At 51.9% G+C, this 24,196-nt stretch overlaps 2 protein-coding genes across 4 annotated transcripts; both read right to left on the reverse strand.

The window, feature by feature from the left end:
* Nucleotides 1–529: 529 nt before the first annotated feature.
* Nucleotides 530–11,035, reverse strand: SERPINF1 (serpin family F member 1). Its single transcript, XM_019755471.2, has 8 exons — nucleotides 10,896–11,035; nucleotides 7,110–7,201; nucleotides 5,213–5,405; nucleotides 4,369–4,524; nucleotides 3,775–3,978; nucleotides 2,555–2,697; nucleotides 1,371–1,581; nucleotides 530–926 (listed from the first exon to the last, which is right to left on the reverse strand). The coding sequence occupies exons 2-8, from the start codon at nucleotides 7,191–7,193 to the stop codon at nucleotides 667–669; spliced, it is 1,251 nt and encodes a 416-aa protein (XP_019611030.1). The 5' UTR covers nucleotides 7,194–7,201; nucleotides 10,896–11,035; the 3' UTR covers nucleotides 530–666.
* A 5,385-nt stretch (nucleotides 11,036–16,420) lies between these two features.
* On the reverse strand, nucleotides 16,421–23,820 carry SERPINF2 (serpin family F member 2). Of its 3 annotated transcripts, none has more exons than XM_019755473.2 (10): nucleotides 23,672–23,820; nucleotides 22,387–22,453; nucleotides 22,196–22,234; nucleotides 22,013–22,075; nucleotides 21,523–21,724; nucleotides 20,915–21,058; nucleotides 20,564–20,767; nucleotides 19,995–20,137; nucleotides 18,105–18,309; nucleotides 16,421–17,456 (listed from the first exon to the last, which is right to left on the reverse strand). In XM_019755473.2, exons 2-10 carry the CDS (start codon nucleotides 22,447–22,449, stop codon nucleotides 17,044–17,046), a joined length of 1,476 nt encoding a protein of 491 aa, XP_019611032.2. In that variant the 5' UTR covers nucleotides 22,450–22,453; nucleotides 23,672–23,820; the 3' UTR covers nucleotides 16,421–17,043. The 3 variants fall into 3 exon arrangements, with proteins under 3 accessions (XP_019611032.2, XP_019611033.2, XP_074175689.1); XM_019755474.2 differs by lacking the exon at nucleotides 23,672–23,820 and adding an exon at nucleotides 23,625–23,647; XM_074319588.1 differs by lacking the exon at nucleotides 23,672–23,820 and adding an exon at nucleotides 23,109–23,170.
* Between the last annotated feature and the right edge of the window lie 376 nt (nucleotides 23,821–24,196).

Below are 24,196 nucleotides of genomic sequence, written 5' to 3' on the forward strand. Positions count from 1 at the left end.
AGTTACTCTCTTCTAAACACTTGGCATGTTTCATGTCCCTGACAACGGTCCTGTTTTACTGTGTAAAGTAGGCATACTTCCTTAAAAGACTATGTTTAAAGTTCTTGCATGTCAGGTCCCATTTTCTGTGTACTTGAGAGCTTTCTTTAAATGCTTTATAAAGTAAAGAATTCTTTTCTGAAGGCACAAATTACCTCCCGTATCTGTCCATATGTTGTCCTGTGTTGTCAGGTGACATTAGCGGACTAGGGGATATCTGGGCTTAAATTAAAACCTAAAGTTTAGTGTTGTTAAGATTGTGGACGCAGGAAATGCCCTCCTGGGGGGATTAGTGGTCCTAGTATGTAAACACCCCAGAGCAGAGAATCAGTCCCTGCCTTATACAGTGTAGATAACTAAAAGTCCTCATAAATGGTGACTTACTGCAGCGTTTTGATAGACCCAGGCTGTAAGCACAGGACCAGCAAATCCCTAAAGGGCTATTTATGTTAGTATAGCTCAAAATCGGAGGAGGAACAGGGTGAAAAAGTTAAGGATAAAGCACTTTTATTGCAATTGAAACATTGAGTATACATTGAAACATTATAGGGGCAGCCTTCATGTAATGTATAATCTACTATCCTTCTAGGGTTTTCTTCTAGGGTATTTGAACATTAAACTGGAACATTAAGTGCCCCTGGGGTCCAGGATTTTGCCTATGAAGAGAAGGGCCCCTGTGTCTGTGTCCCTCAGTACAAAGATGAAAGGTTGGTTAAGGTGATAGTCCAGGGGGAAGGTGAGGTGGGCAGGCTGGAGCGCTGGGCTGGGGGTGGTGGCTGCCCCATCCTCATTCCACTCGAAGCCAGCTCTATGTTCCACTTGAGTCAGTTTGATGGGTTTGCCTGTGATCTTGCTAAAGTCTGGTGAATCAAACAAGGATTGCAGCTCTGCAGAGATCGAGAGAGATTGCCGTTAAAACCCTGCCTTATCCAACACCCAAGGAAGAATACAATCCTAATTCTTAAATCCTAATTCAAGGAGGTAAGCAAGTTTTGAGGTACATCGGGCTCCCGGCTGGTTAAGGGTTAAGGGACTTTCCCAGAAGCACACAGCAAGTGAGGTTAAGATTAGAAACGAGGTCAACAGACCAGTTCTTGAGAGGCAGTGTTCTGAGTTCCTGCTATAGGATGTACGCTCGCTCGCTCATGGGGATAAGGAATGAGTCTGATAAGGAGGAAACTCAGCCTTCCCCGCCAGCACTATGTATTAGAATTAAAGAATCATCCATGGTCTCCCTGCAAAGTCATGGAGGCCTGGGGTTCTGCTTAGCAAGGTGGAAAGCTCACACACCCAACCCCAGCACCCCAAGAGGAAGGGGCTTGCAGACGTACTCATCTCCTGCAGGGACTTAGTGACTTCTCCTTCATAACTCAGCTTCAGCTTGGGGATGGTCAGCACTGCTTGGACGGTCTTCAGTTCTCGGTCAATGTCATGAATGAACTCAGAGGTGAGGCTCTCTTCTATCAGAGTCAAATTCTGGGTTGCTTTCAGAGGCAGGAAGAAGATGATACTCATGCTTCCGGTCAAGGGCAGCTGGGCAATCTGAAACAACGAGGAGGAAACCACATGGGTTAGTCCTTTGGAGCCCAGGAGTCTAGGGATGGACACACACACACACACACGGCCGCCTTCTCCTCGCCTATGGTGGGGCCCTGGCCCTGCTTTCCCCAGCCCCTAATCTATGTAACAATTGTCCCTCTAAGCTATTGCTTTCCGGCAGCAAGACCTCTACTGAGGTTCCCTCAGAAACTTGACTGTTGTCTTTTCTTACAGTGGCCTAATACCAACTGAAGTGATCTGCTAAAAGAATTTTCTCCTGTGGTTCTAACGAGCTAGAATTGAATTCCAGGTCTGTGGTTTCTCCCAACGTTTGTCTGCCAGCAGTTATGTACAGAGCCCTGGACTAGAAATAGGGGTGTCGGGCACAGCAACACAGAAATAGCAGGGAAATGGATCCTCTGAGCAGAGGTTCTTTACCCAAGGTCCATGGGACAAATGGTGTCAGGGGCCCCAGTGGCTCCTGAAATTATATACAGAAATGCGTGCGTGTGCATACATGGCATTTCTTTCAAGGGTTTCAGGTGCTCCGTCAGATTCCCAAAGAAAAAGTTTGAGAACTCTGACTTAGAATTAAAAGAAGTCGGGTATATGAGAAAGGCTTAGAATTCCAGAAATGAAAGTTCTCCCCCACCGCCACCCTCACCCTTCAAAAAGAGAGAAAGAAAGAAGGAAAGAAAAGACAAAAAAAACCCAACATTTTGAGTGCCCAATCTTGAGAGCCCATGTCACATTACCTGATTAATTCTTACAACAAACCCTGAGAGGATAAGTTGTGATACCAAACCCACCTTTATTTTAAGACAAAAGGCTCAGAGAAGGTGTTAACTTGCTGAAAGTCACACAGCAGGTAAAATGTAGACAGCTGACAGATCTCAAAGGTCATTCTATTTACACACCATCTGTCTGTTTTCATCTCTCCCCCCACCCACCCACCAGTCACCCCTTTCCTACAGACCTTGCAGCTGAGATCAGAATCCAAGCCATAGCGTAAAACAGCCTTGGGGTCTGACATCATGGGGACTCGCACAGTCCTCTCCTCATCCAAGTGGAAATCCTGGAGGGAAGTCTTTTTGGAGTCAAACTTTGTTACCCACTGCCCTGAAATGAAACAAATGAGTGCCCTGAGCCCCAGGAGACGGGAAAGGCATTGGGACCAGGCTGAGGCCAAAGCATAGTGTTGAAAACTGCCTGGCTAAAGGAATCTTTTGTCAGAGGCCCTGACACATCAGGGAATAAGTAAACTCAGAAGGAAATACGTTGATTTTACTGATTTGGCTGTCTGGATTGTACAAATTCCGTGATGGCTGGGACAAAGAGTAAACTCCTATAGTGGTGTGTCTGGGAGACAGAATCGGAGGAGGTCAGAGCTGGAAGGGAACCTGACATATCTCATCACCCCTCTCATTGCTGGAAAAGCACTGAAGCCCAGAGAGGTGAAGTGACTCGCCAATGCTCACACCGCAAGGTGGTGACCCAGCTCACTGACTGTAACGGAGCCTTTTAGCACGCTGCTCTGTAACTGCTTCTTTCACTTCCTAGAGATCAGTGGGGCCTTCTCTAGAGGTTTAGGGGCCCATTCTCGCTACTGCCTGATAGGTGGTTATAAAGCATTTTCAAGGGAGGTTGCCCAAAATCCCACCCAAGACTTATCTGAACGGGACTGGCTTCCCACTGGGCCCGTGGAATAGTCTTGGGCACATCACCACAACCTAGAAGAATGTTGTTAGAGGACTAGCAGTGGTGTGTTGAGTACCTGCCACGTCCTGAGCACCGTGCTGGGCTTGAGGGGAAGGTGGGAGACAACGTAGACAGAGTCCTCTGAAGTACGGGGTATCGTCCCCTCATTATAGGTGAGCACATAGGCCCAGCAAGCCTCTGAAGCTGTGCAGGGCGCTACAGCCAGCAAAGGCAGAGCTGGCCTTTGACCCGGGTCTGACTGCAGCCCACCCCAAACAGGCACAAGAGTGGTAGTGCTTTCTTCTCTCTGCTGGTCTCTCCACAAGCCTCTTATCAAATGTTTGACACAAGTAGATAGCCCTCAGGCAAGTACATTTCTCAGGTCCTCCTCTGGCTTTGGCTCTGGGTTCTTGGTGAATTAGGTCTTTGACATCCCCTCTTTTCCACCTGACACCCACCATCCACCCTTGGTCAAAAGAGAAGTGAAGGAACCCTCACCCTTGAAGTAAGCCACCCCAAAAAGGAGAATGCTGATTTCACTGGGCATTTCCCTTGTGGACCTAGCAATTTTTCCTTTCATCTGGGCCTGGACCCAGTTGTTAAGCTCCTGAAGGTCCAAGCGAGAGTTGCCGGTCAAGACTCGGGGCCTGGTCCCATATGACTTTTCCAGTGGTGCGACAAAGCTGGATTTGATCCGCAGCTCTGGGAAGAGAGAGAGCAGGGTTACTGTACTCTGCGAGCTGAACCAGCATCCCCTCCCTCTTTGAGCGCGTGCCAGACCTAGGTTTTGGTTTACCACTCAGCAGGCCCTGACTTCCTGCCTGGCGTCTTCCATTGACTCGCCGGGACTTGGTGCCAGCTTCCCCCTGGGACACTGGACAGGGAACTACAGATTTTGCTCATCGCTGTTTCTCTTCATGTTCTTGCCCTCCCCCGACCCTCCCACTGTCTCCCGCAGCCCACTTCCTCTTTCTGATCCTCTTTGGGCTCACAGGGCCCCTTCCTGCCCAGCAGTGCCTAGACAGATATGATTTACTGTTTAGAAAGGAGCGCCCCCCACGTGGAGCAGGCAGCCTGGGCGAGCACACTCACTCCTTTCAAAGATGATCCGGGAAGCGCTCTTGAGGTTCTTCTGGGGGGCAGTGACGGAGGCCAGGAGTTCCTTGTAGGTGCTATGAATGTCTGGATTGGTGATCAGGTCATAGTAGAGGGCCCGGTAAATGCTGGATTCTGTCCGCTGTTCAGCGCCTGCCAGAGAGGCAAAGATGTGGGCCTCGATAACTGTCCAACAGGGCCCGAATCAGGCCAGCTCCCAAGACAGGACAGGGACACTCTAAAAGACTACGGGTAGTCTTTTTGTCTCCTGATACTGAAGGTGTTGTATGTGGGCAAGGAATTGGAAGACAACAGAAGAAACAGAGATTTTCCTAAGGTAGGCTAAGGGCATCAGACTTAGAGAGATACAGGGTGGGAGAGAGGGCTACCCATCCCTGTGCTTCTCCCGTCACAGCACTTACCAAACTGTCCTGTCGTTACCTGTTTATCAATTGACCCCAGGAACTCAACTGGGACCCAAGTGAGGGCAGAAACCATGCCTGCCTGTGTGCGGTTATATCCCTGGAAACTAGCCGAATGGCTGGCACATAGTAGAAGCTCGTTTGAGGAATGAATGCGTGTCAAAGTCACCTTGTCAATAAGTGGCCCCAAGGCCACACACTTGCGTCAGCTGTGCTCATCACCCACCTGGGGAGCAAGGGAATCGTGTGTGCACAGCCCTCGGGCTCCCACTCGCACACGGGGATCCCGCTGGGACCCATCTCAGTGTTTCTTCGCCCCTCCCTGAGGTGAAGTGTCTCTAGGGCTTAGACAGCCATAGATGTGCAGAGGCCGGATGGCAGCTCTAGGATTCTGGGGCTTTCTGCATCAGAGAACTCACCCAGAGAGAGGGCAGAGAGGGCCGTGGCCACGCTGAGTGGAGAGAGGAGCACATTGGCCGTGGGGCTCCTGCTGGATCTCACGCGGTACAAGTCATAGCCGAAGTTGGAAACGGCCGCTGCCAGCTTGTTCACAGGGACCTTGAAGAAGGGATCCTCCTCTTCCACTGACACTCCCGTGGGGGCCGGGGAGCCCTGGATTGGGTACAAGGACCAGCGGAGGTGAGTAGTGGAACGACTGGTTCTCCTCAGGGCTTTGAGTGGGATTGTTCTGGCCCTTTGCCTGAGTCTGGTATGTGAAGCCTAATGTGGGAATGAGTTTGTGCTCCCTGATCGTGCAGGAGCTGTCTGCTGGGGAGAGGCAGTTATTAGCACCTTGCTCTAACCAGCTAAGCTAACCGGCCACCCCCTAGCTCACCAGGTTTAAACACTAGTGACCCGTGAGCCTCAGGCCTGTGACACACACACACAAAGAGAAGCCCCCTCCACTCCCAAGAAATATTCCTAGTTCTCAGGCCAGACCAGGCTCCCCATCTGCTCACTCTGCTCACTGCTCCCAGGTCTCTAGCTGGACCGTCCTATGAACGTCCCCGTATTTCGTGGTCCTGATCAGCTGTCGCCTCTGCCACCACAGACTTTCCCTGATGATTCCAATCTGAAGGCACCTTTTTTCACTTGTCTATTCACCACCTCCCATGTGCTGGGCTCTGTGTTGTTCCTTTCATTTGAGTTACTTCATTTTATTTTATTTATTAGTTTCAGGTGTACAAAGCAACAAAGTGATTAGACATTTATATATGTCACTAAGTGATCACCCCAATAAGTCTATTACCCGTCTGACACTGTACATAGTTATTACAATATTATTGACTGTATTCCCTATGCTGTACTATATATCCCCATGATTATTTTTTTATTACAGTTGACATCCAATATTATTTTATATTAGTTTCAGGTGTACAGTGTAGTGGTTAGACATTTATATAATTTAGGAAGCGATTCCCCCGATAAGTCTAATACCCATCTGACACTATACATAGTTTTTACCATATTATTGACTATATTCCCCACACTGTATTTCACACCCCCATGACTGCTTTGTAACTACCAATGTGTCCTTCCTAGTCTCTTCACCTTTCTGACTGACTTCCTTTTATACTTGTTGATATATTTGATACCCCCAAAGTCTAATGTCTCTAAAAACTGAGTTCCTTGAAGGCAGAACTGAGGCTTTTATATTTCCACCCATCCCCAGCACCTATAAAGTAGATTTTCAGTAGGTGAAATATGAATGCCTGGCCACAGTGCCCTGTAAACATGGGTATTTTTAATCCTATTTTATAAATAAGAAAACAGGACTAAGGTAAAAATGACTTTTCTAAGGTCACAAAGCTAGCTAAAGGGTAGAGCCAGAATTCAAACTCAGAACTCGACGACCATGTCCACGGCTCCAGCCCATAAGCCCTGGCTGCTCTGGCCCCTCGTGTGACAGTCAACCCCCATGGTCACATGGATTATGCTTTCATCATTTGCTTTTGCAACCCGGCTATGCTTCGTCTGCACAGGAAAGAGACCTTCCATGCTTTTACATCAGAACAAATGTCTAAGAACACCACCCACTCAGTGAGACCCACAGTCACGCAAGGTAATGAGGAAAGGTCTTCACTGAAGGGACAGCCCTGGTTTGTGAGAGTGCTTTTCCGGATCTTATTTTCATCCCCACTGTGTTCTCTGAAAGGAAGGGCAAGACGTTGTCTCTATTTTGCTGATGGAGAAATCAAGATCCTGTCTAGACATAAAGACCAGAGCCTGGCCTGGAACCTGGGTACCCGCTAAGCACGGGAGGAGCTGGACTTGCTCACGTCCCCACACCCCCACCTCAGCCCACTCCCCACTGACCTCCTCCAGGCTGCCAGCATTGTTCTGGCAGCTGCCGTGCCCGAGGAGGGCTCCAGTCCAAAGGAGCAGCATCAGGACCTGCATCCCGGGGCCTGCAAGAAAGCGAGAGGTGGCAGCCTGCTTCCCTCACCCACCACCCTGCACCACCTGGGCCACCTGGGCCACCCTAGGCAGGGAGCAGGGCCTTGGCAGGACTGGGCACCTTCCCTCCAGCCTCCACAGGCCGGAAGTGGACCCTCTGTTTGATGATCCCTCTCTCTCAGCAACTCCCCACCCCTCCACCTGCTTCACGGCCCACAGTCCTATGGTGAGCTTGTGCTGTCACCCCATCGTCTATGACAGGAGACCCACCTTCAAACCTAAAACTCCGGGGCAGTGGGCTCCTCTATGTGGATATCGTCTAGCACAAATGCACAATGAAGGCTTTTCGCTGGTGGCACCTGACCAGCTCATTACATAGGATTTGGGGCAATGTCTAGTAACAGAATGGGGGCAGAACCCTGGTCCCATATGTAGGATCACAGAACACAGAGAATGGAGGCATCTAGTCCAGCCTCAGCTATCCCCAAGAAGTTCTCAAACTCTCCTTAAATTCCTCTGACCTGGACGCTGTGGCTTCATAAGGGACTCATTCCCTTCTCAGACAGTTCTGTGCCAAGAGCTCTTCCTCTCATGGTTAGGGGTGCTGGGTCTAGGGTTAGACAGCCTGGGCTTAAGTCTCACTTCTGTGTCTTAATAGCTCTGTAAATCATAATGTCTTCTCTTGTACAATGGAAATCATTGTGATGAGGATTAAATTAGATAATGCCTTGATAGCACGCACGAGTGCCAGAGGCAGGTGAGCTTTCCAGTAGTCCCTGAGCCAAAATGTATCCCTCCAACTGGAATCCCAGCGCCCCCTTCTCACCTGGGGAGCCAGGTCTTCTTCCCCCTGCCAGCTTGAAAATAGCTTTTATACCCCCAGAGCCTTCTTCAGGTGAAACAACCCCACTTCTCAGTAAGACCATCCCAACCCCTTCACCACCCCAGCCATGGTCTCTTCTGACCCAGCTCTCATCTGGCCCCTGGACCACAAGGGAAAAGGGAAATCTGGGTACAGGGCTCTGTGTTCTCCGCCATCCCTTACCCTCCTGCCTTCACTGCATCTATGAGCTCACCCCTGGAGTCAGGATATGGGGGCAAAAGGGGATAAGGCAGCTGGGGGCATTCATAGATAATATCATCCAAGAGTCCTTCTGGTTAGAAAGGGGGACAAAGCATCAGCAACCAGGACCTTTGTCTGATCCATGTTCTCCTTCCATTCACACCGCCAGGTGAAGAATTTAGAACACACACGCGCACGCACACGCGGGCGTGCACACCAAGGGTCTCAAGCTCTTTCAGTTCCTTTTATAGACCGATAACCCCTCAGCTCAACACACACACTTTTCTGTCTTCTCAGAACAAATAGGAAAGTGGGTGCAGTGTGTGATTTTTGGCCTGTTTTTAAAATGAAGCTTGATAATCCATTGGACAAGATTGTAGAGCGTGAAAGGCAACAACAGAAAAGACTGCCCCCCGAGCTTGCTCAGCTTATGGCTGGACTGCCAGTGGGAACCTGCCCGCTTTCCTCCTTAACCCTCATCTTGAGCTCGTGTCTCAGAGTGAGCTCCATGGGGCCCTGTATTCTTAGCCAGCTGCTCTTCCACATGGCTGCCCCGGCCTCTCAAGGAGAAATCTTCCTTTGAGACAACAACAAAAAACTTTCCCCAGTGCAAAATAAGACCTTAACACCACCCAGGCTTACAGCTGCTCTCTCCCCTCGGCCAGCCCCACCCAGCGCTGGCAGGAGCCTTCTTTGCCTGAGCCTCAGGGGACTGGTTTACTGGAGATTGAACATTCAGTGAGATGCGTCCAAGGCTAGAGGAAAAGTTGCTAGCTCAAGTCTCTCTGGCCAGGGCTGAGAGTTGAGGTAGGAGCAAGGAGGTGGGGGTCATCCTGGCATAGTCTTTAAGCAAACTAAGTTCCCAATTCTAATGCTCTCAAAGGTGGGATCTTCTCTGGGAGTCCCTACAGAGTCTGAGCCCAAGCCCCTGGTCATGTGGTCACCATCACCACATGGGTGAGCTGAAGACTGAAGATGAGGTGAGGGGCCCTAGTGGGGAAAGTCACATAGCACCACAGCTGGCCCAGAGCCAGTCACAGTATGAATGGCACCTCTGAATCCTCCACCTCAAGCCCTAGGAATAAGGGAAGTGGAGAGACTATTGAAAGCCCCCTCCAAGGGTAGTGAGGGGCACATAGTAAGGGTCTGCATGGGAGGCCCTCACTGAGCATAACTCAATGCCCTGTGTAAGGTGATTGTTCCGTGGGCTGGGGCAGGCAGCCATTGCCTGGCCAGGGGCACAGGGACAACGATGCCATCCTGTCCAAAGGGCAGTATCCCAGCCAGACTCCTGTCCTGTCAGGTGGGGGAGGGCATGGTGAGGAGGTAGATATCCTCTCTGTTGGGCCAAGGTCAGGCCTTACTTTCTGCCACACTGCCCAAATCAAGAGACACAGGAACTGTGATTTTTGTGATCTTGCCTTCAAGCTGGGAGGATAAATTTGAGCCAATACATGTGTTTCAGATTAAACCCAGTTGTGAGACAAACACCATCCCTCCTCCTCCTCCCAGAACCACACAGCCTTCAAGCCACATGGCAGTGGACCTGATGGGCACTGCAAGGAAGGGCACCGCCCTCTCTCCTGGCTCTGGGAGGGAGACTCCAAGGGTTCCTCTCCAGGCCTACCCCACCCATGGTCACCCCACTAGGCTCCCAGGCAATGTTCCTTCTGAAGTCTTGGAACCCGATTGAGTTGGGCCAGGGTGCCTATGAGTGTCACCTCCCCAAACCCCCACAGGACTACCCCAGGAACAGAACTCCCTGGCCCCTTCCTCTCCAACCCTCAGCCTGGGGGCTAAACTCCTGGTGGATGGGCATGGGCCAGACAGTGATGGAGTTTCTGGGAAGCTTGCAGCTTTTCTTTGGCTCTGACCTGGTCCTTGCTGTGACTTGCCCCAGGGAGCAGAAAGGGTGTGGGCAGCCATTCTCTCCAGTTCTGGCAGCTGAGCCCCCCAGCCCCAAACCCCGACTGGGCTAAATAGCGGTTATTGCAAGAGACCAAAACCCCATGGACTTCGCAGCTTTTACTGGCCACTAATTTGGCCAATGAACAAAGGTCGGCACTAGACAGAAGAACCCAGCTATCCACCCCATCCCTCGAGCAGGGCTCAACAGACCGGCTGCTTGGTGGTGCTGGGAAGTTACCTTTGAAATCAGTACCAGTTGACTTTGAAAAAGCAACAAGGAGCTGAGCCCAAGCCAAGGCTGGGCTGCAGGAGGGGCTGCCTCCCCAGCTGCCCTAGTGGAAGCTCAGCTCCCTGACAGCCTCTTACCCTTTGGGCTGCAGAGCTCCTTTGAGGTGCTGCTCAGAACTGACCCAGCAGCCGAGCTCTCTGCTTCCTCCCCACCTTTGCCCCCTCCATTGCTTCCCACCCACTTCACTCAAGTCTTTCCAACCTCTCCTCGTGGGACAGTGGGGTATAGAGATAATTGGGTCCTGACCTTCTGACCCCCAACTCCCTGTGCCCTCTCTCATCCACTCACCCTGGTACCCAAGCTGCAGGGGCTACTGTTTCCCCACCTCCTGCCTTGCACCCCTCTTTTCTACTCCCTTGAGTACCCTGCCTCTCCCAGTCCCCCCAACACAGAGAGGACCGTGTGCCTTCCCCTGACACACAGACCAAACAGGGAGCTGCTTTACCTGTGGGTGCACTGCAGCTCCGCGCCCAGCCTAGGTCTGCACACTGAGGGGGCTCCTGCAAGTACAAGAGCTTTTTCTGCTGCCTCCCAATCCAGCGTCCAGTAGGCTTCAGATTACAGTTACTCCTTTCTTAAAGCGACCTGCACTCAATTCAGATTCTGTGATTGCATCATTGTCTGGTGTTAACTTTAACCCACTGTTGCCCTTCCGCCATGCACCCCCAAAACACACACATTCGCACACCCCACTCCTCCACCGGAGCGTCCTTCAGGCCCTGGCCTTCCTCACTGCCTGTGGTCCCACCCCCCAGAGGGCACCCTGGCCAGCCTGGGTGGGAGATGGGACAGAGGAAGAGTCTTGCAGGAAGAGGCCCAGGAGGCAAGCGGGTGGAGTGGGAAAAACACTGGGATTCTGGGCTTTTCCGGGTCCTTGGCTCTGGCACTAACTGGGGTTTGGGATAAGACAACTGTCACGGCTCCTCCCTTTCTCAGCTGAAAAATAAAGGGGTGAAACTGGGATGGCTGGGTGATTTTTTAGCCCCGAAATTCTGTGATTTCTGAAGATCAGAAAGGGCAGTGGGGAAATCATCTGGCCAGAGGAAGACCTGAGACGTATTATAACCACTAGTCCTGAGAGGAGCCCAGTGTCTCACTGGCACCTACTAGGCACGATCGAGGCCACCTGGAGAGGAGAACACCTACGCCCTGAGCACCTTGGGATGTTTAGGAGCTTGCGGTACAATTGTGAAACTGAAATAGTGACATGGGAAGTATTGATAATTAGAGAAAGTAATGAAACGTCTTCTAGGCAGGTATGAATCCTGGCCAGAGGAGGAAAGGAAAGCACTCTGGGGTATTTAATCTGAGGAAGAGAAAATTTAGGGGAACCTCACCTCCTGTGAGACTCCGGGAAGCAGAGCAAGAGCCCCTGGGTAGAACTTTCCAGTGGGTAAAGTTCAGCTTTATATAAGGAAAAGTGTGTCAAAAGTCAGAGTTCAGTCCTTTCAACAAAAAGCTGAGCACCTCAACACAAGAGACTAGCTAGGTATACGGAGAAGGATGAATAAGACTCGTGTCCACCCTCCAGAAACTTACTGGCTAATAACACGGGCTGACATGAGAACAGATCGTTTCAATAGAATGCAACACATTCTGTGATAGCAGTCTCTAGAGCCAGGCTGGCCAATATAATAGCCACCAGCCGAGTGTGACCACGGAGCACTTAAAACATGCTAGTCTAAGCTGCGATCTGCTCTGAGGGTAAAATACATACCAGGCTTTGATACTTAGTGTGAAAAAGTAATGTAAACTATCTCAGTAATTTTACACTGATTACATGTATTGAGTTAAATAAAATATATTATTAAAATTAATTTCGGAGGCGGCCGGATGACTCAATTGGTTAGAGCACAAGCTCTCAACAACAAGGTTGCCAGTTCAATTCCCTCATGGGATGGTGGGCTGCGTCCCCTGCAACTAAAAATTGAAAATGGCAGCTGGACTTGGAGCTGAGCTGCACCCTCCACAACTAGATTGAAGGACAACTTGGAGCTGATGGACCCTGGAGAAACACCCTGTTCCCCAATATTCCCCAATTAAAAAAACAAACAAACAAACACAAACACACACGTATTTTTGAAAAAGTTTAGATGAATTCCTTTGTGATCTCTTGGTAGGAGAGATTTTTTTTTAAAGACAATACACCAAAAAAAAGCACAACTTATAAAAGACTGATAAACTTGGCACTACAATGAAAAACATGTTCTCATGAAAAGACACCATAAAACAAGACGAAAAGATAAGCCTCACACGGGGAGAAAATATCTGTAACACAGATAACTGACAAAAACGATTGCTAACTGTAATATAGAAAAGAACTACAAATCAATAAGAAAAACAAACAAAAAAATTCAACAGAAAACCAGGCCCAGGTAATTCGCAGACGAATCCTAAACGGCCAATAAACTTATGAAAAGATGTTTTATCCTCACCAGGAAGCAGGGGAATGCAAATTGACACCATAATTGATGAATGTATTTCAACTCATCAGGTGGGCAAAATGTCAACATCTTACAATAGCAAGTGTTGGAGAGAGTGTGGACAACCAGGATCTCTTAGGCACAGCTGGTGAGAGTGTAAATTGATACAACCATGTTGAAGAACAATCTGGCAACAAATGGCAAAGTTGTATCTATCTGTACGTGGCAAGAGTTACTGTGAGTAAACGCAAGCTCACCACTCAGCAATCTCTCTCCTAAGCACGTGAGCTGAAAAGACTCCACATATGTGCACAAAGTAGTATGTACAAGAATATTCTAGAAGCACTGTGTGTAGGGTGGGGGGAAATGGGAGCTCCCTGCATGTCCATCAACAGGAGACTAGATAAAGGGTGGAAATGTCTACAACCCTGAGAAACAATGAAGGGATAACACTTAGATCAACACAGTTATTTCAAGATGGGGAGTGATACAAGTTGCAGGAGAATAGGAACAATGATACATTTATGGAAGGCTGAAAAACAAAATGATACTATGTCCCACTTACGGATAAAAACTCATGTGGTGAAAGTAAAAGAAACGAATGAAAATAATAAAAACCAAATTCAGAATGATGATTATAGGGGAAAGGTTGGGGAAGGGAATGCAGGCCTGTCACTATCCTGAGAATATATTTTAAGCAGAACAGTGGCGTTATGCAATTCATTATACCTTTTTGCATGTCCTAATTATTTTATAATCACTTATAAAGGAAGAAGATTTCTCTTTCCTCTGATTACCGTGAAAGGAGTGTGTCTGCTCCTGCCAAAGGAGAGGGCGTCCACTGGGCTCTTCAAGGACTGTGCTCATCCAGGTAGCCCCTCTCCTGAAGGACCATCCCCCAGACTTCAAACATCCTCTATCAGTCTCTTCTTTAAAAACACTTGCTTTGTCCCACATCCCTGAAAGCTACTGCCTAGTCCTCTGTTCTCCCTCACAGCCACGCAGGAAGGAGCGCTTTAGTCTTATGTCTGCACTGTCTTAGCTTCATTCCCTCCCCAACCTCAGACTTGCTTCGGTGCCCACTTTGAAACTACTGTCCCCAAGTTCACGGTGACCTCTGTGTTGACCACCAAATGGCCATCCCTGTCCTTGGCAGCCAGCAGTAGAGCAGACTATTCCTCTTTCTTGAAACCTTGACTCTCCACACCCTCCTGTTTTTCTCCCACCTCCGCCACATCTTTCCCTCCCCCTTTGCTGGCTTGATCCTGGGACCCTTTTCCTTCTCCGTCTACATCTCCTCTTAGGTGGTTTCTGCCAGTTCCATGACTTTAAAAGCATCTGTATGCTCCCAAATATACACTGCCAGCCCCGATCGAGATATCCAATTGCCCATTTGACATATGCACATGGATGCCTAGCGGGCAGCAAGAACATATAACTCATCATCCAAACACAGCTAAGAGCAAAAGCAGGTGCTACTAATTAAGCTGGAACCACAGACATAACTCTAACTGTCCCAGGCAGACTGGGACATATGGTCACCCTCTATTTGTGTTGCATTTCGATCACAACACGTTCAAAATGGAAATCTCCCATCAATCCTAAACTCTGTCCCTCACTCTGATTCCCATCTCAGTAAAACCTGTTTTCTCAAGACAAAACTCCAGGAATTTGGAAAATGAACCCCACCATCCTCGAGCCTTTCGTTTCCCTCATTTCCCATACAGCCTGTCCACAGAGTCTATTAGGTTGCTGCAAAAGTAATTGTGGTTTTTGCAATTATTTTTAACCTTTTAAACTGCAATTACTTTTGCACCAACCTAATGTAACGTCTACCTGCAAAAATATTTCTGACCACTTCCATTTGCACAGCCAGCGCCCTGGGCCAAGCCACCTCCGTCTCTTGGGGGACTAAAGGGGGGACTAACCTTCCCACCTTTAATCCCCCCTATAGTCTGTTCTCCACACAGCAGCCAAGTGGGCCTCCTAGAGCGTGAATCACACTATGGCACTCCCCAACTAAAAGCTTTCCACAACGAATGATCCCTTGCCATCCACAATACCACAGATGAACCTCGCAAACATGAGGTTGAACAGAAGAAGCAAGACACAAGAGAACACGGACTGTGCGATTCCTTTATATAAAGTTCAAAACCAGGAAAAACAAGTCTGTTATTACAAGTCAGGAGAGTGGGTACGGTTTCTTGATCTGGGTTGCAACAGGGGTATTTGGTTCATGAAAAAAAATTCATTTAGCTTATGTACAATTACGACTTGTGTACTTTGCATACTATATTTCAACACAAAATGTTAACTTGTGGATTGTCTGTACCACTCCACCAGCAGATTTAGGCTCTGGGGGTAGGGAGCTTGTCTGCTTGTTCCTTGCTGCTTCCGCAGAGCTGGGTGGGCTGCTGGCCATGTGGGAGGGGCTTGATAAGGGTGCATTAAGGCCGCCAGACCAGCAGGGAGGAGAACCTAGGCAGTGATGCTTGGAGTGATGACTAAATAGATCCAAACCATGACTAGAGCCGGAATGGGGAGGAGGAGAGAGCTGAGAAAGACAGGAGGTAAAGCTAAGGTGTTGGGCTTGCTGATTTAACTTTCCAATTCCTTCTTATCTCTCCTAAGATGAAAACCACAGTCTTTACAGTGGCCCCGTGATCTGTCCCCACTTCTCTGACCCTTTCCTACTCCTCCCCCCTCATTCCCGCCACACCAGCCCTATGGATCTCCTGCTCATCCTGAACTTTCCAACTGGGCTCCCTCCTCAGGAACTCCGTGCAGGATGCTCTTCCCCAGGTTTCCATGGTGCCTGCCCTCACCTCCTTCACATCTCTGCTCCAAGGTCACCTTCTCAGGGAGACCCTCCCTGCTTTATCTCTCATCATAGCTCTTATCACCCTCTGACATACCATTATATTTCACTTGTTTATTTATTACCTATCTCCTCACACTGCTAGTTTGTGAGAAGCAAGATTCCATCCCAGGTACTTGCTTTTAATCACTGCATTTCAGGGCTGCAGGTGTTTGCTGCTGCAGAGACACCCTGCACTCACAGACAAGGGCCCACCCATGTGGACACCCATGCTGTCCCCAGCTCTGTGCCCCCCACCGCTTTCCCCAAATCCTCAGGCGCTGACAGCCTCCAGCTGGAGCTGGCCCCCCGGCTGGCGGGCGCCAGCTCCTAGCAGAGGGGCCAGCATGTAATTAGAAACTCTTCAAGCTCCCTAATTGCCAGTTCTTCTCCCAAACCCAGAGGCTGGCGCTATTCTGGGCCGCCCTTGTTGCCAGCTGCCTGAGGCTTATAGATAGGAACAGGCTGACAGCAGAGCCAGGCTGACGTGGAGGTGGTCCTGGAGAGGCCAGAGGGGACTGCACAGTGGAGAAGGGCTGGTGAGTGGCCAGAGACCCAACGTGGCACAGAGAGGGGTGCTGCTCCTCAGGGCCCAGCCTGGTTCTCAGTGCAGTCTGCTCTGGGGCCTCCTCCCCGCTTTCCTCCAGCACCCCTGTTCCCTCCCATGCCCAGAACAGTGACATCAAAGCAGCCCATTCATTCTTTATTCAGGAGGCATAAAAATCACTACAAAAACGTTACAAAAGAGCCTTCAGGAATTAATGCCACTCCTCTCAGCCCCTGAGACCCCCGGCAGAGGAGGAAGAGGTGAGAGGAAGAAAAGGGAGTCCTGGCAGTGTCCATATCTCTAAGGACCAGCGGGGAGATGGAAGTGACAGGGCTTGGGGGTGGGCTGGAGGCTGGTGGACCTTGGACAGGTGATGGCAGAGCCATTCACGTGGGACACGCGACCTCCACCCACAGAGCAGGACAAGGCTGCCCCACAACGTCTAACCCTGGGACAGTGCTCTGCCCGAGGGCCATCCCCCCAACCGGGGTAGCCAATCCTTCCTATCCCCCCTCTCTGGGGACAAACATGGAGGTACCCCAGCAGACTTAAGGAATAACCCACCTCCCTTCCTGACAAAAGTAGGTGCACAGCTGCCCCTCCTCCCCGCCCCAGCCGACCGCAGACGCCCCAAGAGGAGACAGAGAGAATGGCTCCTCTCCTCTCCCAGACTGCCCACCCAGCCCCCACCCCTAATCCACACAGCTGTTTAGAAAGAGTCACATGAGTTGAGGCAGGGACTCAGGATGCTGGAGCCCACAGTGCCTCACTTGGGGCTGCTAAACTGGGGGTAATCCTCCTCCGAGGGGGGTGCCAGTTTCAAGTCAGGGCCAAAGGGCTTGTCTCCATGGGGGAAGGCTTTCAGGTTCTGGAAGGAGTCCCTGCTGTCAGGGGAATCCTGCTGCTCCTTGTACTCCCGCTGCGCTCCAGGGTTGGGGTTCCTCACACTGCCCACAAAGAGGGGCAGGCTCGTGGTGTCCTCAAGGATGAAGAACAGGAAGGGGCGGTTCACGCTGAAGGAGGAGAGGGACATTCGGGACATGGCCGAGCTGGTTGCCGCGGCCGCTTCCACGCCGGCCTCACTGAGTTCCAGAGTGGACTTATGCTGTACGCTGGACACCACCAAGCTCTGGTCAGAGATCCCACGTAGGTCTGGGGCCTGAAACAGCTCCTGCAGACCTGCCCAGGGCAGCAGACGGCTGGTCAGAGCTGCCTTCCGCCCCACAGGTTGCCTGGACCTGCTTGGGAGGGTGTCTGGCATCCTGGCCAGCGAACACTTCGAACCCACAGATCCCTGGTTAACTTCTATTTAACCTTCAAGTTATCAGCTTAAGAGTCACTTCCTCCAGGAAGCCTTCCCTGATCCTCTGCTCCAAAGTTCAGACAGGTGCCTTTTTAATGTTACCCCGAGTGGACTGGAGAGAAGCCCTCCTGTCTTCTCACTTATGCTGAATGATAAGTACCTGATTCCTAATCTGCCCACTTCACTAGACGGAGCTCTCTGTACACAGTGGGCTCCCAGGGCCTAGTACAGTGCCGCTTGCAGGAGAGCCAGCAAGGCTCACGTGCCACCCCAGGCTCTCCACCTGGCATTCTTTGCAATGCTGTCTTGAGCAGAGCAGGTCCTCGTTCCCTGGACCACTCAGCCCCCCCCCCCAGGACAGAGGGCCCAGGGCCTCATATCAAACCCTCTCACCTTCCTAAGCCTCAGAAAAGGCCAGGACACAAGATTAGCTTTGTCTCGGGCCTGTTGCTACCTTGAGGCTCCCTCCTCACCCACCATGCCCAGCCTGACCTAGGGGGCTGTCCCACGCCCAGCCTCCTTACCCAACTGGCTGAGGGTGGCCACCAGGTCCAGCTGATATTTCAGACGCAGCTTAGGCAGCTGGACCTTAGTGGGCCTCTCCCGCAGCAAGGGCTGGTGCAGGATGTCCCAGCTCAGGTTGGCCAGCACCTGGGACACATTCCACCCAAAGTAGGTGGGCACAATGACCACGAAGCTCATGTTGTTCTTAAAGGGGAAATGAGCCACCTACAGACAAGGCAAGGAGATGACATGAGGACCAGAAAGCACCCGGACCGAGCTGGGGTCTGGGCCAGCCTGCACTTCTGAGACTCATGGAGCCGGGGTCCAGTCTGTCCTTCTCAGGTGTGAGTTCCACCTCCCTGAGTCTCCAATTCCTCACCTGGGAAGTGGAGTAGCACAACCTGCCCACATTGCAGGCTGACAGGTGACCAAAAGGGGTAACACTTTTGAAGCTTCCAGCAGAATGTCTGCATATAAGCTGCACTCCATAAACGGTGTTTTTCTTTCCTCATCTGCTACCAGCGAGCGCTGTGACTTGGCGTGAGAATTCCCTGCATTCCCCCCTCAGTTTCTCCATGTGTGCAATGGACTTGGGTTGTTGGTCTTCAAACTGCCCTAGGTTCTGCAGAGCAGCTGCTGCAAAGGGTGGCACTCTCTCAACCCCTCTCACCTTCAACAGTGACTTTGCCCAGCTGTGGATATTTACTGTGATTTGGGAATAAGATGTCATGTGAGCGGGGTTTGTGCAGCTAAAGAAGTGTGCAAACCACTGGGCTCAATGTTTCTTGCAGCGGTGACTCCTCGGGCTCTAGGCAGAGCGCCCAGGTGGCAGGACCCCTGCAGTGGGAGGAGGAGTGCCAGCATCTGGCCGCCTGGGCCTGCCTGCAGAGTGCCCGAGGAGAGCAAGGGCAAGGAGGAGAAGGAATGGAGACGAAAGGGGGAAGGAAGAGAGGGAAGGAGCAGCTGCAAGAAAGTCGGTGGGAAGGTAAACCAGACCATCCTCCTTTCAGGGTGAGCTACAGAGAAGCTGGGATGCTGCTCGAAGGAGCTGCCCCACCCACAGCCCCCCTCAGGAGGGCTGCAGAAGTGACTGTGGCCTGTGTCATGGTGGCCTTGTGAAACTACCCAATATTGTCACCTCAGCCACAGCTGACTGGCCCAGGGATCAGTGCCCAAGCCAGGGGACCACATTTCTCTTGTAGAAGCAAGAGAGGCCACAACGGAAATAGCTTGGCACAGCACTGTATCCAATCAGAATGTCCTGTCAGGATGCTGACAAATCCATCCCAATCAGATCCTCCTAAGAAACACTGTGAGAGTTCAGGTCACATCTCCCTGAGGGGCTTGGGGGTGCTGAGGCCCTGAGTGGCTCCATGGCTGCTGGGGTGGGCCCTGTGCTGCCCCACAATCCATGGGTCCTTGTAATAAACCCCCATAACCAGAGATCACCTGGGTCTCAACTCAGTGCCTCCTCCTCAAAGAATGCTCCCTGACCATTTTATCTAAAATACCTTCTCCAGTCACTAATAGATCACCTTTTTAAATGTTTTCCTTCATAGTACTTGTCACTATCTGAAATTATCCTGTCCATTTGTGTGTGCTCATATACGGTGAGTCTTCCTTCCTGAGAACAGGGACCTGGGCTCCCCTTGTGTTCCACCAAATGCCCAGTGCCTAGAACAGTATCTGGCAAATGCCCAATATTGTTTGTTGAATGAATGAACCTCAAAGAGCCTGGAACCTCAGTCCCCTTGGGTGGGCATAGCAGACCTTTCAGAACCATGTGCCCCAGGGACATGACTGCCAGGAAGGCAGAGGCAGACCTGCCCACCCCATGCCTGCTCCACAGCCCCCCTACTCCCTTCCCCACCTCCCAGCACTCAGGCCCAGCCTGGGCAATCAAGGGTGACCTGTATCTCAGACTGCTCCAGCAAGAACCAGCGCAGAGGGTACGAGCGGGCTTGCATCATGTCCACTGGCACCGTGAACTGCTCATCCAGGTGGAAAGCTTGTGTCCGGGTGACGCTCGGGTCAAACTTGCTTCTCCAGAAACCTGCAGCCAGCAGAGGGCAGGGGCCACATAGACTGGGGCCAGAGTGGGTTCTATACCACCAGCCTCTTCCCCATCCCACCCAGTTGATCTGAGGTCTCTTTTCAGTAGCATTTCTGAAATCTGGGCTTGCATTCTCCCATGCCCTGCCATGCTCCCAGCAACCTCCCCCTGGGTTTTTTCAGACTTGGTTTCCTCCTAGGGTACTCTCTCCACAGCAGCCCCATCCAGTTCCTGGGCCTCCTCCCTGCCACACCATAACCTGTCCCCTGTCCTCCCCCAAGTCACAACCAGAGAGCTCCCTGCCTCCTGCCCCAGCCCTGAGGAGGAAGAAGGACCCCCAGAACAAAGCCTGCACAGCCAGCTCAGCCTACAGGGCAGAGGTAGGAGCTGCCAGGGTGGGGGAATCTGAGACGAGAAGGTGCGTACCCTGGAAGTGGATGGCATTGAGGAGAAGCAGCACTGTGTCATCTGACAGCTCTGAGAGGAAATCCTCAATCTTCCCCTCCGTGGCCTCCTTCACCCATTGGTTGATGTTTGCCAGGTCATCCCCATTCTTTCCCATCAGGTTCATGGGCTTTGCACCAAAGAGCTGTTCTGATTGTTTCAGGAAGTCCTCTTTGATGGGAAATCCTACACAGAAGCGAACACAAACTGTTCTCAGGGCGCAGGCTCCACAGTTAGCAATGATTCCAATTGGCTACCTGAGGCCAAGCCCTCCTCCCTCACCCCATTCACCCCAGGGCACTACCTATGGAGCTCCCTGACACCAGCACCTACCTTTTTGCAGGTACATTCTGGCAGCCAATCGGAATGCCCCAGGGTCCAAGTCTTGGCAGAGGCGGCTCAGCAGGTGGGGGAGGCAGGGCCCCGAGTCTGCATGCAGCGCCTGCTGCAACCTCTGCAGTGTTTGGTTCTGAGCACCTGGAGGGGACCACATGAGCTGTGGCCCAGGCTGAGATTCTTTCCCACCCCTACTGCCCACCCAGTCCCTCTTGAGTACCCACGATGAGCATGCCCGTGGAACCCCACACTGCCCTCCCACATCCACTGAACTGGCCTGAGTGACAGGCCCCCAAGTTCTACTTTCATCTCTGCTGCTGACAGTCTCGGTGACCTCATAAAATGATCATCTCTTTCTGGACCTCAGTTTCCCACAGTGAGACCCTCCAGTCCAATGGAGACACTGTAGCTAACAAACTCTTGCATAAAAGTCACCAGAAACAGATCCCCAGGCCTAATCCCCGAGGATTTGATTCACAGAGACTGGAGGTGGGCCTGCATTTTTACCAAACGTCCAAGTGACCCCAGTGGAGGAATAACTCCAGAGTAGTGAGATCCTACTGGCCTCCCAGCTTTGCTGGTCTGGACAGGTGCTGTCACAGTACCTAGTGCCAGGTGAGACAGTGCCAGGGCCACACTCAGAGGCGACAGGATGAGATTGGGGCTGGTAGACCTTTGGGTCACCAGGGAGAAGAGATCTGTGGTGAAGGCCATCAGGGCCTGGGCCAGCCTGCGGGTCTGCTCCGGAGTTGGGGCCTTGCTGCAGTCTCCTGTGGCCTTCTGCAAGGCACTTTGGCCACCAGACTCCTGCAGGGATATATCAGGGGTCAGTGGGGTTCAGGGGTCAGATCCAGGTTCTGTGCTGAATATCTCCTTCATAGCCTTGTGGCTGGGGGCAGCAGGGCCTTTGTCCCAGTTCTGCTACAAGTCACACAGGCAATGGCATTCTGGGGACTCGATCCCTTCCTCTGGTCCCTCTCACCCTCTCCCTTCAGGCCTCAGCCTCACGACCACGCCCCCCGTTCTCTCCTCCCTGCTGATTGGACCTCCTCCCTCGGGCCCCGCCCACTCTTCCCCAGCCCCACCTGGTTGTACCTGGTTGCCCAACTTGAGGAAGCTAAGTAGGGGCAACTTCTCCTGGGTCTGCCCACTCATCGTCTGAAGAAAGGAGAAAACAGATGGAGAGAGACCCTTCCCACAGGTCCCCCACCCTGCAGAAGCCACAGGTGAAGCCCCTCAGGGCCTTCCTCTCCATCATGTCCCCTCACTCCCTATTACCTGCTGGTCCCAGAGTTCCACGGCACTGGCTGGAGAGAACTGTTGAGAAAGGGACGAGGAGAGAAGGGGGAACCCCCTCAGAGCCAAACCCTCCCACCATCCAGCCCTCCTCTTCTTCCCCGTCAGACTTCTAGCCTCTCCCATGCCCACCTCCCCTCCCCACCCAGACCCAGCCCAGCGCCCAGGCTCACCACCAAGTAGGGGCCTTGCAGGCAGGATAAGCTGAGTACCAGGAGCCCCTGGAGCAGCACCATGTTCCTGAGAGGGACAGGCAGTCTCAGCGCCCACCTCGTCCCTCCCTACACACTATCCCCAATTATCTGACTGGCCACCTGAGGCCAAGCCACCACACCCGCCATGGAATTCCACCCACATGATCCCTGGCTGTCAGTCCTGAGCCATCACTGCTGAGGGGACAATGCCAGTTGCAACACACCCGCCCAAACACATTAGCTGTGGCTCTCACTTCTGAAGGGTGGGATTTTCTCTCCTCAATTGTTTTTCCCCCCTTTGTGTTTTCTGGTTTTTCACATTTCATGCACTGAAAATGTTTTGGTTCACAGGGGGAAAATATTATCAAAACAAGAAAAAGTCCTCATTCTTCAAGGCCTGGCATTGTGAGTCAGACCTGGGTTTGAATCCAGATTCTGACTCTTGCCAGAGGAACTCGGACATCTCCCTTAACCCCTCCGGGCTTCTCCTTATCTTGTAAAATGGTGGCACAAGTCCCGACCTCCTCCCACAGGCATTGTGAGGACCAAAATAAGATAGTCTTTGTGAGCCCCAGTACAATGCCTGGCACTCAGTCATGACTGTTGTCAGCCTAGCCCGAGGCCCCTCTTCTGAGAACTCTGCTCTTTCCTGGGACTCCATCCCCAAAATTCATATCCAACCTGCTATCCATCTGGCCCACCTTTTCTGACTGGTCTGGCCCGTCTATGCCAACAAGGGTAGATGGGCCTGTGAGGCCCTGAGGTGTCAGCAGGGGTAGTGGGGTGGCCCGGAGAGCCACCTTGTTGACCTAACAGCAGAACCTAATGAATGACTTTGGCCAGAGCCACCTTTGGACTTATGGGAAACACTCTGCCCCAGGCTGGCTCCGGGAAGCCAGGCTGGCAGGAGGGGATGGGCAGGTCTTGGTCTAGCCTCAGGTAGGTCTCACATCATCCAGCCCCCATCTCGGGGCCAGTCTTTTTGGAGGATCCTTTTAGCACCCCTGGCTGCACCCTCATCATACACAAGGGACTTTTGCCTGGGCCCTGATCCCCAACCTGGGCTTTTGAATCTTCCTGTCAAGAAAATACCTTCAGTTTTTCAAGTCCTAGAGAGACTCTTCTTGGACCCCCCACCTTGGCCCTACATACCCCAGGAGACTGAGAAATAACAGGCCCTCAGCCCAGACCCCCCTAGCCAGGTGGGCAGCTCCTACCTCCTCTCCTGCTCAAGGAGCAGGCTGAGCCACCCCTCCCCTCCTACCTCTGCCGGCTCCTCTCTGCTGAACACAATGTCCCTCTGGCCCCACTTGGGTGCTCCCCACGCTCTGCCCGGGCTCCAGCCAGCCCAGCTGAGCCCTCCCCTCCCACCAGGACCTTTGCTCTCAGCCAACCCCTGTTCAGACAGCTTTCTCCTCTGGTAAATATTGACCGGCACATCCGGTTAAACATTGATATTGGGGCCGGAAGCCCCTTTCCCATCAGGGCATCTAATCCTGAGACCGCCACCTGGAGCCACATGGATTTGGGTCCCACCTGAGCCTGAAGAAAGGAAGTTCAGGAGACAGTGGAGGAGGCTGTCCTCATCTGGAGAGCAGATCCAGGAAGGACAGAGGTGGGGGGTTATCCCTACTTTAGTCAGGCTCAGAGAGGCTATGTGATCTGCCCAAGGACACAGAGCTGCACTCAGAGTTACATCCAGATGCCCATTTCCAATGTCCTTTCCTCTCTCCCACAACTGCCTCCCCATGCTGAGGGGAGGGAAGGGGAAGCTATAGATAGGAGCCTA

This window comes from Rhinolophus sinicus, linkage group LG15, assembly GCF_036562045.2.
Source record: "Rhinolophus sinicus isolate RSC01 linkage group LG15, ASM3656204v1, whole genome shotgun sequence".
Taxonomy (NCBI): Eukaryota; Metazoa; Chordata; class Mammalia; order Chiroptera; family Rhinolophidae; genus Rhinolophus; species Rhinolophus sinicus.